Source organism: Pteronotus mesoamericanus, unplaced genomic scaffold (genome assembly GCF_021234165.1).
Source record: "Pteronotus mesoamericanus isolate MK-2021 breed Mesoamerican mustached bat unplaced genomic scaffold, CSHL_Meso_final contig_317, whole genome shotgun sequence".
Taxonomy (NCBI): Eukaryota; Metazoa; Chordata; class Mammalia; order Chiroptera; family Mormoopidae; genus Pteronotus; species Pteronotus mesoamericanus.
The window spans coordinates 2,223,345-2,237,423 of NW_026555133.1; the positions used below are offsets into that span (position 1 = coordinate 2,223,345).

The window sequence follows — 14,079 nt, forward strand, 5'->3', positions numbered from 1 at the left end:
AGATACATCCCTTAGAATTTTCTTCAGTGAGGATTTGTTTGTGGAAAGCTATCTTGTTTTTAGTTTGTTTTCATATGTCTATTTTACCTTCTTTATAAAATTTTTAACTAAATTTATTGGAGTGTCATTGGTTAATAGGATAATATATGTTTCCAGCGTTCATTTCTATAATAAACCTGCATGTTGCACTGTGTGCCCACCACCTGCAGTCAAACCATCTTTGGTCACCATATATTAGGCCCCCTCCACCCTTGCCACCTTCCCTTTGACAACCACCACATTGCAGTCTGTGTCCATGAGTTTCAGTTTTATATCCCACATGTGAGTGAAATCGTACGGTTCTTAACGTTTTCTGACTGACTTATTTCACTTGGCACAATATTCTCAAGGTTCATCCGCGTTGTTGCAAATGGCAGTATGTTATCTTTTCTTATGCCTGAGTAGTATTCCATTGTGAATATGTACCATGTGTTTTTAGCCAATCCTTCATCAAAGGAAACGTTGGTTGTCTCTATGTCTTGGCCACTGTGAATAATGCTGCAATAACAGAGGTGTGCATATGTCTTCGTGAATACATGTGTTTGAGTTTTTTGGGTAGATAGACAGGAGAGGGATTGCTGGGTCATATGGTAACTTCATTCTTAATTTTTTGAGGAATCGCCAGACTGTTTTCCATAGTGGCTATACCAGTCTACACTACCACCAGCTGTGAATTAGGGTTTCATTTCTCCACAAGCTCTCCAACACTTGCTATTATTTGTCTTGTTGATAACAGCCATTCCAACAGGTGTGAGGTGGTAGCTCATTGAAGTTTTGATTTGCATTTCCCTAATAGCTAGTGAGGTTGCCCATCTTTTCATATATCTATTGGCCATTTGTATATCTTCTTGGAAGAGGCATCTGTTAAGGTCCTCTGCCATTTTTCAATTGGATTGTTTGTTTGTTTGGTGTTGAGTTTTATAAGATGTTTATATATTTTGGATTTTAAACCTTTGTTGGAGCTGTTGTTTGCAAATATCATGTTCCATTTAGTTGGTTGCCTCTTTGTTTTCATGTCAGTTTCTTCTGCTGTGAAGAAGCTCTTTAGTTTGATACAATCCCATTCATTAATTTTTGCATTTATTTCTTTTGCTTTAGGGGTCAAATTCATAAAATGTTCTCGATGACCAAGGTCAAGTTTAGCACTTACGTTTTCTTCTATGTAGTCTATTGTTTCAGATCTTATAATTAGTTTTTGATCTACTTTGAATTAATTTTTGTACTTGGGGACAAATTGTAATCTGTCTTTATTCTTTTGCATGTGGCTTTCCAATTTTCCTGGCAACATTTATTGAAGAGGCATTCTTTACTCCATTGTGTGTTTCCGGTTCCTTTGTTGAAAATTACCTGTCCTTATACATGTGGTCTTATATCTGGTTTCTCAGTTCTGTTCCATTGATCTCTGTGTGTGTTTCTCTGCCAGTATCATGCTGTTTTGATTATCGTAGCTCTGCAGTACAACTTGGAGTCAGTTAGTGTGATACTTCCAGCTTTGTTCTCTTTTCTCAGAATTGCTTTGGCTACTTGGGATCTTTTGTGATTTCATATAAGTCTGATGATTTTTTGTTTTATTTCTTTAAAAAATGACATTGGGATTTTGAGGGGGACTATGCTAAATATGTGTATTGCTTTGGGTAATATGGTTGTTTTAACTATGTTGATTCTGTCAATCCATAAACATGGAACATCTTTCCATTTTTTTGTATCTTTTTCAATCTCTTTTAATAATACATTATAGTTTTCAGTATCTAGGGATTTTACATTTTTTTAAGTTTAAAAGAATAAAAAACAGGTTTTATTCTTTTGGTTGCAATTGCAAAAGGAATTTTTTTTTTCATTTCTTTTTCTGAAGTTTCCAGGAAAGCAGAGGAGTTTTGTACATTGATTTTGTGTCTTGTAACTTTACTGTATTTGTTTATTGCTTCTAGTAGTTTTAGATGGAGTCTTTAGGGTTTTCTATGTACAGAATCATGTCATCTGCAAAAAGTGACACTCTTTCTTCCTTCCCCATTTAAGTGCCTTTTATTTTTTCTCTGTCCTTATTATTCTGGCTAAGCCTTCCAGAACTATATTGAATAAGAATGGTGAGAGTGGGCATCGTTGTCTTGTTCCTGATTTTGGAGGGAAAGCCTCAGTGTTTCACTGTTGAGTGTGATAGTGGCTGAGGGTTTGTGATCTATGGCCTTTATTGTGTTCAGATACTTTCCTTCTTTTCCTATTTTATTGAGTGTTTTAATAATAAATGGATATTGTATCTTATCAAATGCTATTTCTGCGTTTACTGATAAGATCAGATGATTTTTATCCTTTCTTTTGTTAATGTGATGTATTACATTGATTGATTTGTTGAACTATCCTTGTGCCCCAGGAACGAGCCCCACTTGATCACGATGTGTTCTTTTAAAATGTATTGTTGTATTTGATATGCTAATATTTTGTTTAGAATTTTTGCATCAGTACTCATCAGAGATATTGGTCTGTGGTTTGCTTTTTTTGTGTGTTATCCTCATCAGATTTTGGTATCAGGGTTATGCTGGCCTCATAAAAGAAGTAAGGAAGTACTGTCTCTTGAGTTTTTTGGAAGCGTTTGAGAGGATATGGTTTTAAATCTTCTTTGAATGTTTGGTGGAATTCAGTGGCGAATTAGTCTGGTACTGGACTTTTATTTTGGGGGAGGTTTTGATGGTTGTTTTAATTTCCTCATTGCTGATCAGTCTATTTAGACTTTCCAATTTTTCATGATTTAGCCTAGGAAGGTTACATATTTCTAGGAACTTATCGATTTGTTCTAGGTTATTGAATTTGGTGGCCTATAGTCTTTCGTAGTATTCTAGTATGATCCTTCGTATGTCTGTGGTGTCTGTGGAAACATCTCTTTTATTTCTGATTTTGTCTACATGGGCCTTTTCTCTCTATTCCTTAGTGCGCCTAGCCAGGGGGTTGTCAATTTTATTAATCTTTTCAAGGAACCAGATCTTTGTTTTATTAATTTTTATGTAGTCTTTTTGTTCTCTATTTCATTCAATTCTGCTCTAATTTTTATTACTTCCTTTTTTTTCTGACTTTGGGTTGCTTTTATTCTTCTCTTTCTAGATCTTTAAGGTGTAATGTTAAATTGTTTATTTGGATTTTTTTTTCTTTCTTGAGATAGGCGTGTAATAATATAATCTTCCCTTTTATTACTACTTTCACTGCATCTCAACAGTTTTGACATGTCATATTGCCAATCTCATCTGTCTCTATATGTCTTTTGATCTCCCCTTTTATTTCCCCTTTGACCCAGTCATTTTTTAGTAGTATGATGTTTAACTTCCATATACTTGTGGGTTTCTTTACTTCCTTTATGCAGCTGATTTCTAGTTTCAAGGCATTGTGGTCAGAGAATATGGTTGGCTTGATTTCATTCTTCTTGAACTTGTTGAGGCTAGTTTTGTGAAACAGCATAGGCTCACAGGATCTGTCCTTGAGACTGTTCCATGTGCACTGGAGAAGAATGTGTAATCGGATGAGCTGGGATGAAAGACGGTGTATGCCCATTATATCCGTGTGATCTAATGTGTGATTGAAGGCTGATAATTCTTGGTTGCTTTTCTGTTTGGATGATGTATCTAGAGCTGTCAGTGGAGTATGAAGGTCCCCAACAATGATTGTGTTTTGGTTTGTTTCTCCGTTTAGTTCTGTTATTGCTTTATATATGTTGGTGCTCCTTGATTGAATGCATATATATTAAGAAGTGTTGTCTTCTTGATGTAGCATCCCCTTTACCATTATAAAATGCCCATCTTTGTTTCTTTTTACATTATCTTGAAATCTATTTGGTCAGATATAAGTATGGCTACAGCTGTTTTTCTGTGGATGTTATTTTCTTGAGAATTATTTTGCACCCTTTCACTTTCAATCTGCCTCTGTCTTTGCAGCTTAGATGTGTCTTTGAGGGCAGCATATAGTTGTGTTTTGTTTTTTGATTCAGTCTCTTAGTATGTGCCTCTTCACTGGTGAATTCAGTTCATTTACATTTATGGTAATAATTGATGCATGAGGACTTCCTATAGCCATTTTATCCTTTGTTTTCTAGTAGCTCTGTGTTTCCATAGCTCCTTTTCCTTTGTGTTTCTGTCTGTTGATTTTGTCTGGTGTATTCCATGCTTCTTTCTTCTGTTTCCCTTATTTATTTATTTATTTTTTTATTTATAGAGAGAGGGAGGGAGAGAGGGAGGGAGAAAGACAGAGAGAGAAACATCAATGTGTGGTTGCCTTTCGTGGTTGCCTCTCATGCACCCCCTCCTAGGGACCTGGCCTGCAACCCAGGCATGTTCCCTGAATGGGAATCGAGCCGGTGACCCTTTGGTTTGCAGGCCAGTGCTCAATCCACTCAGCCACGCCAGCCAGGGCAGTTTCCTCTTTTTTTAAGCTAAGTTTCTCAGTTTTGGGGTGTGTGTGGGGGGGGGGAAGGGGGGAGGGCGTGCATGCGCGCATTCGTGCATGTTACCACTAAGTTCATTTTAAAAAGTTGCATATAGATGGTATATTTTCCTTTCTTTTGAGCGCATATGCTCTTTATCCCCCTTTGTCAGTTGAAAGTTTTGAATTCTCCTTTTGTATGTTTTCATTATCACAGATTATCCCTGTTTATACTGTAAGGTTTTTTTATTTTATTTTTTTTGTAATCTTATTCAAAGTGTTGTGAGCTTTTACTTTTTGTTTCAGGTGGACTAACTCCTTTGAGTATTTCTTGCAGTAGAGGTTTTCTGGTGATAAATTTCCTCAATCATTTATGCCTGGAAAGGTTTTACTTCTCCTTCATATTTAAAGGATAACTTTGCTGGATGTATTATCCTTGGCTAGTAATTTTTGTCTTTTAATATTTTGAATATTTGGTTCTCCTCTCTTCTGACTTGTAGAGTTTCTGTGTAGAAGTCTAAAGATAACCTGATGGGCTTTCTTTTGTAGGTTGCTTTCATTTTTTTCCCCTGGCTTCTTTGAGGATTTTTTCTTTTTCATTAATTTTTGACAGTTTTAATACAATGAATCTTTTTGGATTAAGTTAACTAGGTATTCTGTTTGCTTCTTGTATTTGAGGGTTTAATTCTTTTTGTAGCTTTGGAAAGTTCTTATCCACTTTTTGTTTGAATAGACTCTTTGTTCCCTACCCCCTCTCTTCTTCTTTTGGTATATCTGTAATTCTCATATTGCTTTTTCTGATTGAGCCAGATAGTTCTCATAGAGCTCTTTCATTTTCTACACTCAGGTGTCTCTCTTGTTTCCTCTGCATCACTTCTAGATTCTTATCTTCAATATCACTAACTCTTTCCCCCGTCTGATTGGCTCTTTTTCCTATGCTCAGTAGTTCATTCCTGCTCTCCTTCATTGAATACTTCATCTTCAGTTCTGTTGGGCTCTTTTAAAAAATTTCAGTCTCTTTGGTAAAGTACTCATTTTGTTCATTAATTTGTTTTCTGAGTGCTTTGAGTTTCATTTTGTATTTTCCTGCATCATGTTGAGTATTTTCAGAACTGCAATCTTGAATCTCTGTTATTTATATCACCTATTTCCTTGTGTCCCAGTTTGCTTTCTGGAGACTTTTCATTTTCTTTCTGAGATGCCTTGCTCCCTTGGTCATTTGTGGTATTTGCTGGGCTCCTTCCATTCCTAGGCATCCACGTATTGACAATTGCGTAGCAGATTTCCATGAAGAGGTCTTTCTACTATTTTCCAGTAGGTGGCACAAGATTTTTTAGCTCTGTGAAATCCTAAAGCTGACCTCTGTGGCTGCAGTTAGCATGCCAATGATTTTGGGGATGGGTTTGTTTGGCCCACTTGGTGAGGCAACCTCTGACTTCCGCTGAGGGATCCGTCTGCACCCCAACAGTGGATCAGTCACAGAGGGAAATAAGGATTTCGATGTAATAGCCCTTGGGTTTACAGATGATGTGCTCTGAAACCCAACACCAAGGGTGCTGGGAGGTGAAATCTAGGAGTGTAAGGGTGTCAGACCTCTGGGGCTCCTTTCCTTTGTTGGAAACACTGACCACGGGACAGCTGAGTCACGGCAGCATGCCTGTGCCTTGTCCTTGTCCTTGTCCTTTTCCTGGGTTCTCGACTGTCTCAGCTGGCTCAGCTGCAGTTCGCACTGTGCACTCTGGCTGAGGTGCCCGCTGAGACTCTGTGCTCTCCCTGATGAAGGAAGCACAGGCCACAGCCAGCTTCCTCCCCTCTCAGAGCCGAACCTATCGCAAACTTCAGGCTGCAGGGCTGTGTCTGTGGCTGTCTGAGCTCTCCTGCCTTCTTGCCTCCCCTGTTTGTTCCCATTTGCCCAACTTTAGATACTTCCCTGTGGGGATCTCTCAGGTCTGCTTACACATTCATTGAATTATAGCTGGTCAAATGTTGAAAATTCAGGAGGAGAGACCAAGGGGATCTCTCATGCTACCTTTCCTCCGACGTCAACCTCTCTTCCTAAAAAATAATTTTTCTGAGGTTGTAATTTGTGATTGAGAGGCTGTTTTCTCAAAACTTTGAGAATATCATTCATGTCTTCTGCTTTTCATTGTTTCTGTTGAAAAATCAGGCGACATCTTAATTTCAGCACCTTACTCAATAACTTTCTGGCCACTGTTAAAACCTACCCTTAGACTTCTGTATTTTGTAGATATACTGTAATTGATTCAGTGCTGATTTCTCTCTTTCTCTCTCTCCTGGTTTGGGTTTTTAAGATTTCTCCTTCTTTCAATCAAAGTGCCAATAAAGAGCTTCCCAGACAAGGAAAAAGACTAAAGGAGTTCATCATCACCAAACCATTATTACGTGAAATGTTAAATTAAGAGACTTGTTTAAGAAAAAGAAAATCAAAAGCATAAACCATAAAATGGCAATAAATACAGACTATCAACTGAATCTAAAAAACAAACAAAGCAAATAAGAAGAACGGAGACAGAATTATGGACACAGAGAGGGTTTTGATGGTTGCCAGATGGGAGGGGATGTGGGGGGATGGGTAAAGAGGTGAGGGAATAAAGAAGTACAAATAGGCTCTGGCTGATGTGGTTCAGTTGACTGAGTGCCAGCCTGTGAACCGAAAGCTGCAGGTTTGATTCCCAGTCAGGGCGCATGCCTGGGTCGTGGGCCAGGTTCCCAGCTGGGAGTGTGCGAGAGACAACTGATCGATGTTTCTCTCTCACATGGGTGTTTCCCTCTCTTTCTTTCTCCTCCCCCTCTCTCTGAAAATAAATACATAAAATCTTAAAAAAGAAAGAAGTACAAACAGGTAGTTACAGAATAACCATGGGTATGTAAAGAACAGTATAGGAAAAGGAGTAGCCAAACAACTTATACACATGACCCATGGACATGAAGAATGGGCATTGCCTGAGGGAGTGTGGGGTGCTGGGTGGAGGGGGAAATGGGGGAAACTTGGGACAACTGAGATAGCATAATCAATAAAAATAATTAACAAAAAAGAAATCACGTCTTTTATCAATTCTAGTAATTTATTGGCAATTCTCCCTTTGAATATTACACCTCCATTTTTTCTCTATATCCTTTTGAAGTCTGATTAAAAGTATGTTAGGCCTTCTCATAGTATCTTCGGTGTCAGTTTATCTTTTCTTATTTGTGCTTTATTATATTTTCTGTCATTTTAGCTTGTTTTCACAAACTTGATTTATTATTTTTCATAGTTTATTGCTTCTTGCTCATTCTTTAAACACTATTTCTAGGACTGATGTCTGGTACCTGAGATTTCTGTTGGTTCTCACTTATGATGCCTTGTTCAGGGTTTCTGAGGTTTTGACTGAGAGCTTATACTTTTTGTAATTGTATCTGTGGGAAGTCTTTGGAGGTCGGAGAGGTTGGGACAGCCATGTAACCATGATGACTGCCTCTCTTACTGGGTGCCCCTCATTTCTGGCTTGAGCTCTCCAGTGGGGTCTGGTGACACTGTTTGTCATCCCCGACTGTGGCAGTAGCAATGGTTTCCCATTTGTTGTTAGTCTCCAGGTACCACAACCTCTCTTTGTTTACTTGGCCTTACTTTGCAAACAGTCTTGTCTTCAAAAGTCTCGTTAAAAATCTCATCTGAGTATATTATGTTCCCTCCAGGGACCCTGAGTGATACCATCTATTTGAGGAGAACTTACTGCTAGTTGTTATTGTTACTGAGGAGACGACTTTCAATTGAGGGAAGCTTTCAAGGCATTCAGGCAAAAGTAATTACGACGCTTTGGAACAAAAATCTTTCAAAAAGGATATGCCAGCACACTGTGGAATGAGAGAGAAAGTTGTCTCTACTTCTGTAACCACCCCCTCTCAGTCTGCCTCAGGAAGCCAAAACTGCTCCCTCGGGACATTGCCGCCTGAAGCCATTCCGGGCCCTCTCTCACCACCGTCACCTTCCCTCCACACCCCCTAACTGCTCACCTTGGAGATCTACGAAGTGGGGGAGGTACACAGCTGCCACGGCTCCTCGTTCGGCCTTGATGTCAAACAGAGGCCCGGCCACCATCCAGCTGTGCTGTGGGACGATCTGGTCCAGGAACTCTTTCCAAGCACGGAATTCGATCTCAATGGTCACGGGCCCCCGCACCACGAAGTGGAGACCTGTGTTGGGCCAGCGGTAGGAGCCAGCCATGGGGAAGCGAACTCTGGGAAAACAGGAAGGGGTAGGCAGTGAATTAATCGCTCTACACACCTCACCGAGTACCAGCTGTGTGTCTGACCCCACCGACCTCATGCTGGGCCCTGCCTGTCTCGCAGAGTGGCTGCGAGTTCAGATCCCACAGTCAGAGGGATTCGGGTTTGCGTCCTGGCCCCTCTGCTCTCCGCTGTGGATCCCTGAGCAAGTCCCTGAACCTCCCTCATCTCAGTTTTCTCCTGTGGAAGTAAAGTGAGAAGAGCACCATCTCACGCAGCTGTGAGCAGTAAGTGCCCCAGTGTGTGCTGGCAGCTCGGACAGGCCTGGGCGAGGTGAGCTGTCCCTACGATGATGATGGGAATAATAGTAATATGAATAATAACACAATAGGGAAGGCTTACTGTTTTTAAGGGGCCCGTTTTTCAACACTTAAAGCAATTTATATGGTAATAGAAACGATAACCACTTGGGGCTTAAAGAAACACTCTACAGAGATTGTACACTTTCCCCAGGTTTCCCGTTGGTAAAGAGTGGGTTTCTGGGATGTCAGCTCCCGTATGTGTAAGTTGTGGAAAACATTACCTCCAAGCTGAGATCGTGTCTGGGACAGTGAATGGTGTTATGAGAGGCACGGGGACTAATGTTGTAGACGTTTCTTACTTATGACCGGAGCCCTTGGAAGGCAGGGCTGCCATGTTCAGGTCCGGGCTCCATGTTACTTGTATGGTAATTTACATAGTGGATTATTATGAAACAGAAACATAATGATGGAATGAGATTTAAATGAGACTTATGAGACAAATCAAACAATATTTGAGTGGAGTGTTTGGATCCTGATTAGAACAAGCCACTTGAAAGGATGCATCATAGACAAGTGACATATTTGAATACAGACTGGGTATTCAGTGATATAAAAATAACTTGTAAACATTGTTAGATATGACAATGGTATTGTGTTTATGGAAGAAAAGGCCAGTATTTGCATTTCTCCAAGTGTACCACAAACTATTTAAGGATAAATCACCTGATAGCTTAGATTTAAAATAATATAACAACAAAATGAGGGAAAGTGAATGGTTGAAACAGATATGGTGAAAGGTTTGTTGGAACCAAGTAATTAGTAAGTGGAAGTTCTTTGGACTGTATTTTTGTGTTTCTTTGCAACTTTTCATAAGGAAATCTCTTTTTCCATAATAAGATCACCAATCCAGTAGCTCAGCCCTGCCTCTTCCTGGCGGCTTGGCATAGGGAGGGGACCCAATGGGCCATGAGTGGGGTGTGGCGCATCTGATGGAATCCAGTGTGGGGTGGCGAGGGTCGGGGGTGGCCAGCCAGGCACAACAGAGTCCCCTCACTCACTCGTACAGACTCCTGTTTTCGTCAAGCACCTGAGTGGCCACAGGCTCTGTGGGGACACAGAATTCATCTTCAGGCCCTGTGGGGACCCAGAAGTCATCTTCATTCACTAGAGGGAGAAGACAGACAGAAGGGTTCCACCTTTGCTACATGAGGGGAGCTCCCGTCTGGAACAGCAGGGTGGGGGTCAGCATTAGGTTCTTCTGTCTGGTCCTTCTTTGCCCTAGGCTTGACCACGGAGGGCCCTTCCCAAGTCGGATCTGCCTGGGCCTTGGCAGGGAGCGTGTCTGGAGCCTCTGTCCCTGCTCCTGGGCAGCCTGCCTGCTGTCTGAGGAGGCCCAACAGGGCTGCCCCCTGACCACACCGCTGCCACCCGCCTCTTCCCATTGGTCCAGAGGGATTGCTATTCCCAGCCTCCACCAAGATGTTTCAAAAAAATGAATGGATGGGAATGTAGAGGTGATTCCTAGGCCTCATTAGCCCAGTGTGGGTCTGGGAGATTGGGCCCTGGTCAAAGTCTGAGACGTGGCAGCAGCGTTCTGGAGAGGAGGGTCCTCAGCCCCTGAGGCTGGGAGAGAGGGAAGCAGAGGTCCTGTAGGTTCCAGGTGCGGCTGTTCTCGCTTGGGGCGGGGCTGTCCTAGGGGGCAGTTTGCCAGGACCCACACCAGAGGCAGGGGATGGAGGGGATGCCCTTCCCCATCCCCCTCTCTTATCCCAAATCATGATGCTTCCTCTCTGGCCTCTTCAAAGTACCTGTTTCCGGTTCCTGCCATTTGAGCGGGGACATGTCATCATCCCTCTGATCTTTACCTGGAGCCTCCTTAGGAATCATCAGACTTGGCTTCCTACACACAGTTATTTATTGTCCCTGAGATATTGGAGGAAGCTGGTTCTGTCTACATGGCATCTCCCCTTAAATCCAACTCATCTGAATTTCAACTCAGCCTTCACCCCAGATTCTCCCATAGGCCCTGTCTCCACGAACGGCCCCCCTCAACCCAGCCATCCATGCCGGACTGCGGTGCAGGTCTGATTCCTCGCTCCCTCTGAGAGCTGACTGTTCCTCTCGACAGTGGCAATAGAATAGTTCTCCTTTCTAGTCCCTTCTCTATTGCTCTGTATCCTCCACCGCAGGCCCAGGCGCTGGCATGTCTGGCTTGACCACATCATCCCCTTCGTAGGGGTCCCTGCTTCTTCTCTTGTCCATTGCCAGCCCATTTCTAGACAGCAGCTGAGCTTCTATATGATCCGATCTCAGCACTTTGCTGCTACAGCCCCAAAATCTCTATCATTTTTGGGGGTAGAATTAAAAAGTTCTTTGATGTGGCCTAAAGGCCTACATGTGCCCTTGTTCCCCCCATTCCACCCTCAACCCCACCTGTGCCCACACTCCCTGCTCTCTCATGTCCAGTCCGGTGCTTCTCCAAGGTCCACACCAGGAGTTTTAATTTCGAAAGTGTATTTATTAAAGCCGGGACAGCATAACAAGGAAGGGCTAGGATAGAAGAAGCAACAGGAGAGAGCAGAGGCCAGGCTCTTTGTGGTTCACTAGAAAGTCAGAGAAAAGGTGACCTTAGGGACAAGTTTAAGGAGTTCGCAGGGGACAAGCTGCCACTACTCATTGCTTCCTGGTTGGAAGACTCCCTGCGTCCCTTAGAGTTTAGGATTTGTTGACCTGAGGGAGAAGAAAGGCGAGGGTGTTCCCCCCCAACCCACCCCCAGGGCGAGCCTGCTGAGATTTGCATTTTGAACGGGCTCTCAGGTGAGGCTGAGGCTGACCTGCTGGCCCAGGGGCCACACGTAGAGCAGCAGCGCTCCTTGTTCCCGCCTCCTCTGCTCCTCCAAGGCGCTCAGAGCAGGGACCCCACCTCTGCCTGGAACTGGCCCTTCTGGCCCAGCTAAGCCCTCCCATGTTTCAGAACTCAGCTCAGGTCCCTTCGACAGAGCCTAGTAGGCCCATCAGTGCATTCTCCCTGACCCCAGGCACAGTGATACCCGCACGGGGTCACCTGGGCCCGTGTCCCTGCTGAGTGAAGCTCCTGGGACCTGGGCCCTTGCTCAGGTCCCCGTGTGTAGCACCCTGTGGGTTGGAGGGGAATGCGTGTCCATGATGAAGGGCTCCGCCCGCTAAGCCTCTAAGACCTTTCCTTCCACGCCAGGTGAGGCGGGGCCCTCAGACCCAGGACACAGGGGCATTTGCAGTCACAGGCCGATTGCACCACAATGAAAGGACAAGGGGCTGCAGCAGGTGCCCAGAGGGAAGACGGGTTCTCCTGTTCCCGTGGCTGCCCCTCCTGCTGGGCTGTGTACATCACGCATGTACATGGAAGAGGGGTGTGAGGGGGTCTGTTCCCCTCAAAGCTCTCTCTCCCTGTCTCTGTCTGACCCTCCTGGTCACTGCTTCCCCTGATCCAAATCTCACCCGCTCACTTATTCACTGTTTAATTTGTTAATCTTCTTACTTACCCAGTGGAAAGGTTTTAGCAGAGAAGGGCATGATTTTGTTTGTACTAAGCAAATAAGCAAAGAATCAAGGAATCTCACTCTGGCTGCTGTGGATTCTTTGCTTTTCTGGGTGTGTCTGTCTCTGCCTCCACCTCGCCCCACCACCGCTCTGGTCACGTCCCCGGACCAGCCTTAAGGCCTGGGCCCCGGGCCAGGGTCTGCTCCCGGGAGTTCTCTGCCTCCCTCCTGTTCTCCCGCCCCACTCTCACCATTTGCAGTTCTCAGATTTGTCCAGGTTGTGTTCCCTAAGTATCTTTTCCTCCTCCTTCTTGTGCCAGGTCCTGTAGAGGCTGTGAACACAAAGGAAGCCTGGTTATCCTGGGACCCCCATGTGATCTCTCCAAGCTCAGGTACCAGAATCATGGAATCATCCACCTCCCTCACGAACCTTGTAGGTCGGCTTCCATGAAATCAGTTTCTGAGATGGAAAATGGCTGTTAGGAGTTTTATTAGGCATGTTCCTGGGTCAACCTCAGGCAATAGAAGAAAAGAAGTAGGACGGCGCTCAGGGCCTACTTGGGTTGTGTTGCATTCCCCGCTACACAGTGACTGAGTGGCTCCTGTTGTGCGGGTGACCCTCTAGAGCTGCTCTGTTCTGGTAGGATGGACTGGGTGTTTATACTGCTACACAGGTTAGTCACCGAACGTGGGCTTCCCCAGGAGGGGAGTGGACCTAGTGCCAGATGGTCACAGTTGGCAGAGGCTATCCTTGCTTCCGGCGGCCAGCATTATTCACGGGGACTGCGGTGAGGTCTTCATTTCTTTAAGGAACTGGGCATCACTTCACAGCATCCCACACAGGACAGCCTGTCCCGTTGGCCTCAAAAATAGGAAATGTGAGTAGAGGCTGGGATTCTCTTCCTAGAGGAAGAAAGGGAGGTTTCCTGGAGAGAGAGCCCTGTTTCTGTTCTCAAAGACCGCATGTCACGAGGTGTTCATTGGTCTGGGGAGAGCTGCTGCCCTCCCTGCACCTTCCTGGGCTCTTCATTCTCTTTGCAACTTTTCATGATAAAAACATTTTATTTTCCATAATGAAAGCTCCAACACTGTATGTCAGCCCTGTCTCTGCATGGAGATTGGCAACTGGAAGGCACCCAAAGGGACGTGAGTCAGCTGCAGAGTGTCTGTTTGGATCCAGTGTGGGGCTGAGCAGCCTGCCACAGCCAGTTCCTTCACTCACGGAACAGGCTCCTGCTTTGGTCCAGCACCTCAGAACCACAGGCCCTGTGGGGCCCCAGAAGTCATCTTTAGTCCTTGTGGGCTTCATTAGTAGGTCACCCAGAGGTTCAGGAGAAGACAGACAGAGGGGTTCCACATGTGATATGGGAAGGGAGCTTACCTCTTGAACAGCAGGGTGGGAATCAGCCATAGGTTGTCCTGGTTGGTGTCCCCACACCCCAAGCTCAAGCATGGACAGCCCTTCCCAAGGTGGGTCTGCTGGGACCTTGGCAGGGAGTGTGCCTGGAGCCTCTGTCCCTGTTCCTAGGGCGGCCTGCCTGCTGTCCGAGGAGGCCCAACACTGCTGCCCACTGACCAAGACCCTGCCTCCT

General features: G+C 44.3%; 2 protein-coding genes across 2 annotated transcripts in view; both read right to left on the minus strand.

Annotated features, from left to right (window-relative positions):
• The window catches only part of NLRP1 (NLR family pyrin domain containing 1), a 96,796-nt gene that overhangs the window by 73,552 nt on the left and 9,165 nt on the right, over positions 1-14,079 (minus strand). The window lies entirely within an intron of this gene.
• LOC129072259 (NACHT, LRR and PYD domains-containing protein 1-like) overlaps positions 1-14,079 on the minus strand; it is an 87,173-nt gene that overhangs the window by 8,295 nt on the left and 64,799 nt on the right. Inside the window, exons 16-17 of the mRNA XM_054575674.1 lie at positions 10,028-10,133; positions 8,455-8,678 (exon numbers count right to left, since the gene is read on the minus strand). Of these exons, the coding sequence (XP_054431649.1) occupies positions 8,455-8,678; positions 10,028-10,133 (330 nt within the window). The remainder of the gene's footprint in view (positions 1-8,454; positions 8,679-10,027; positions 10,134-14,079) is intronic.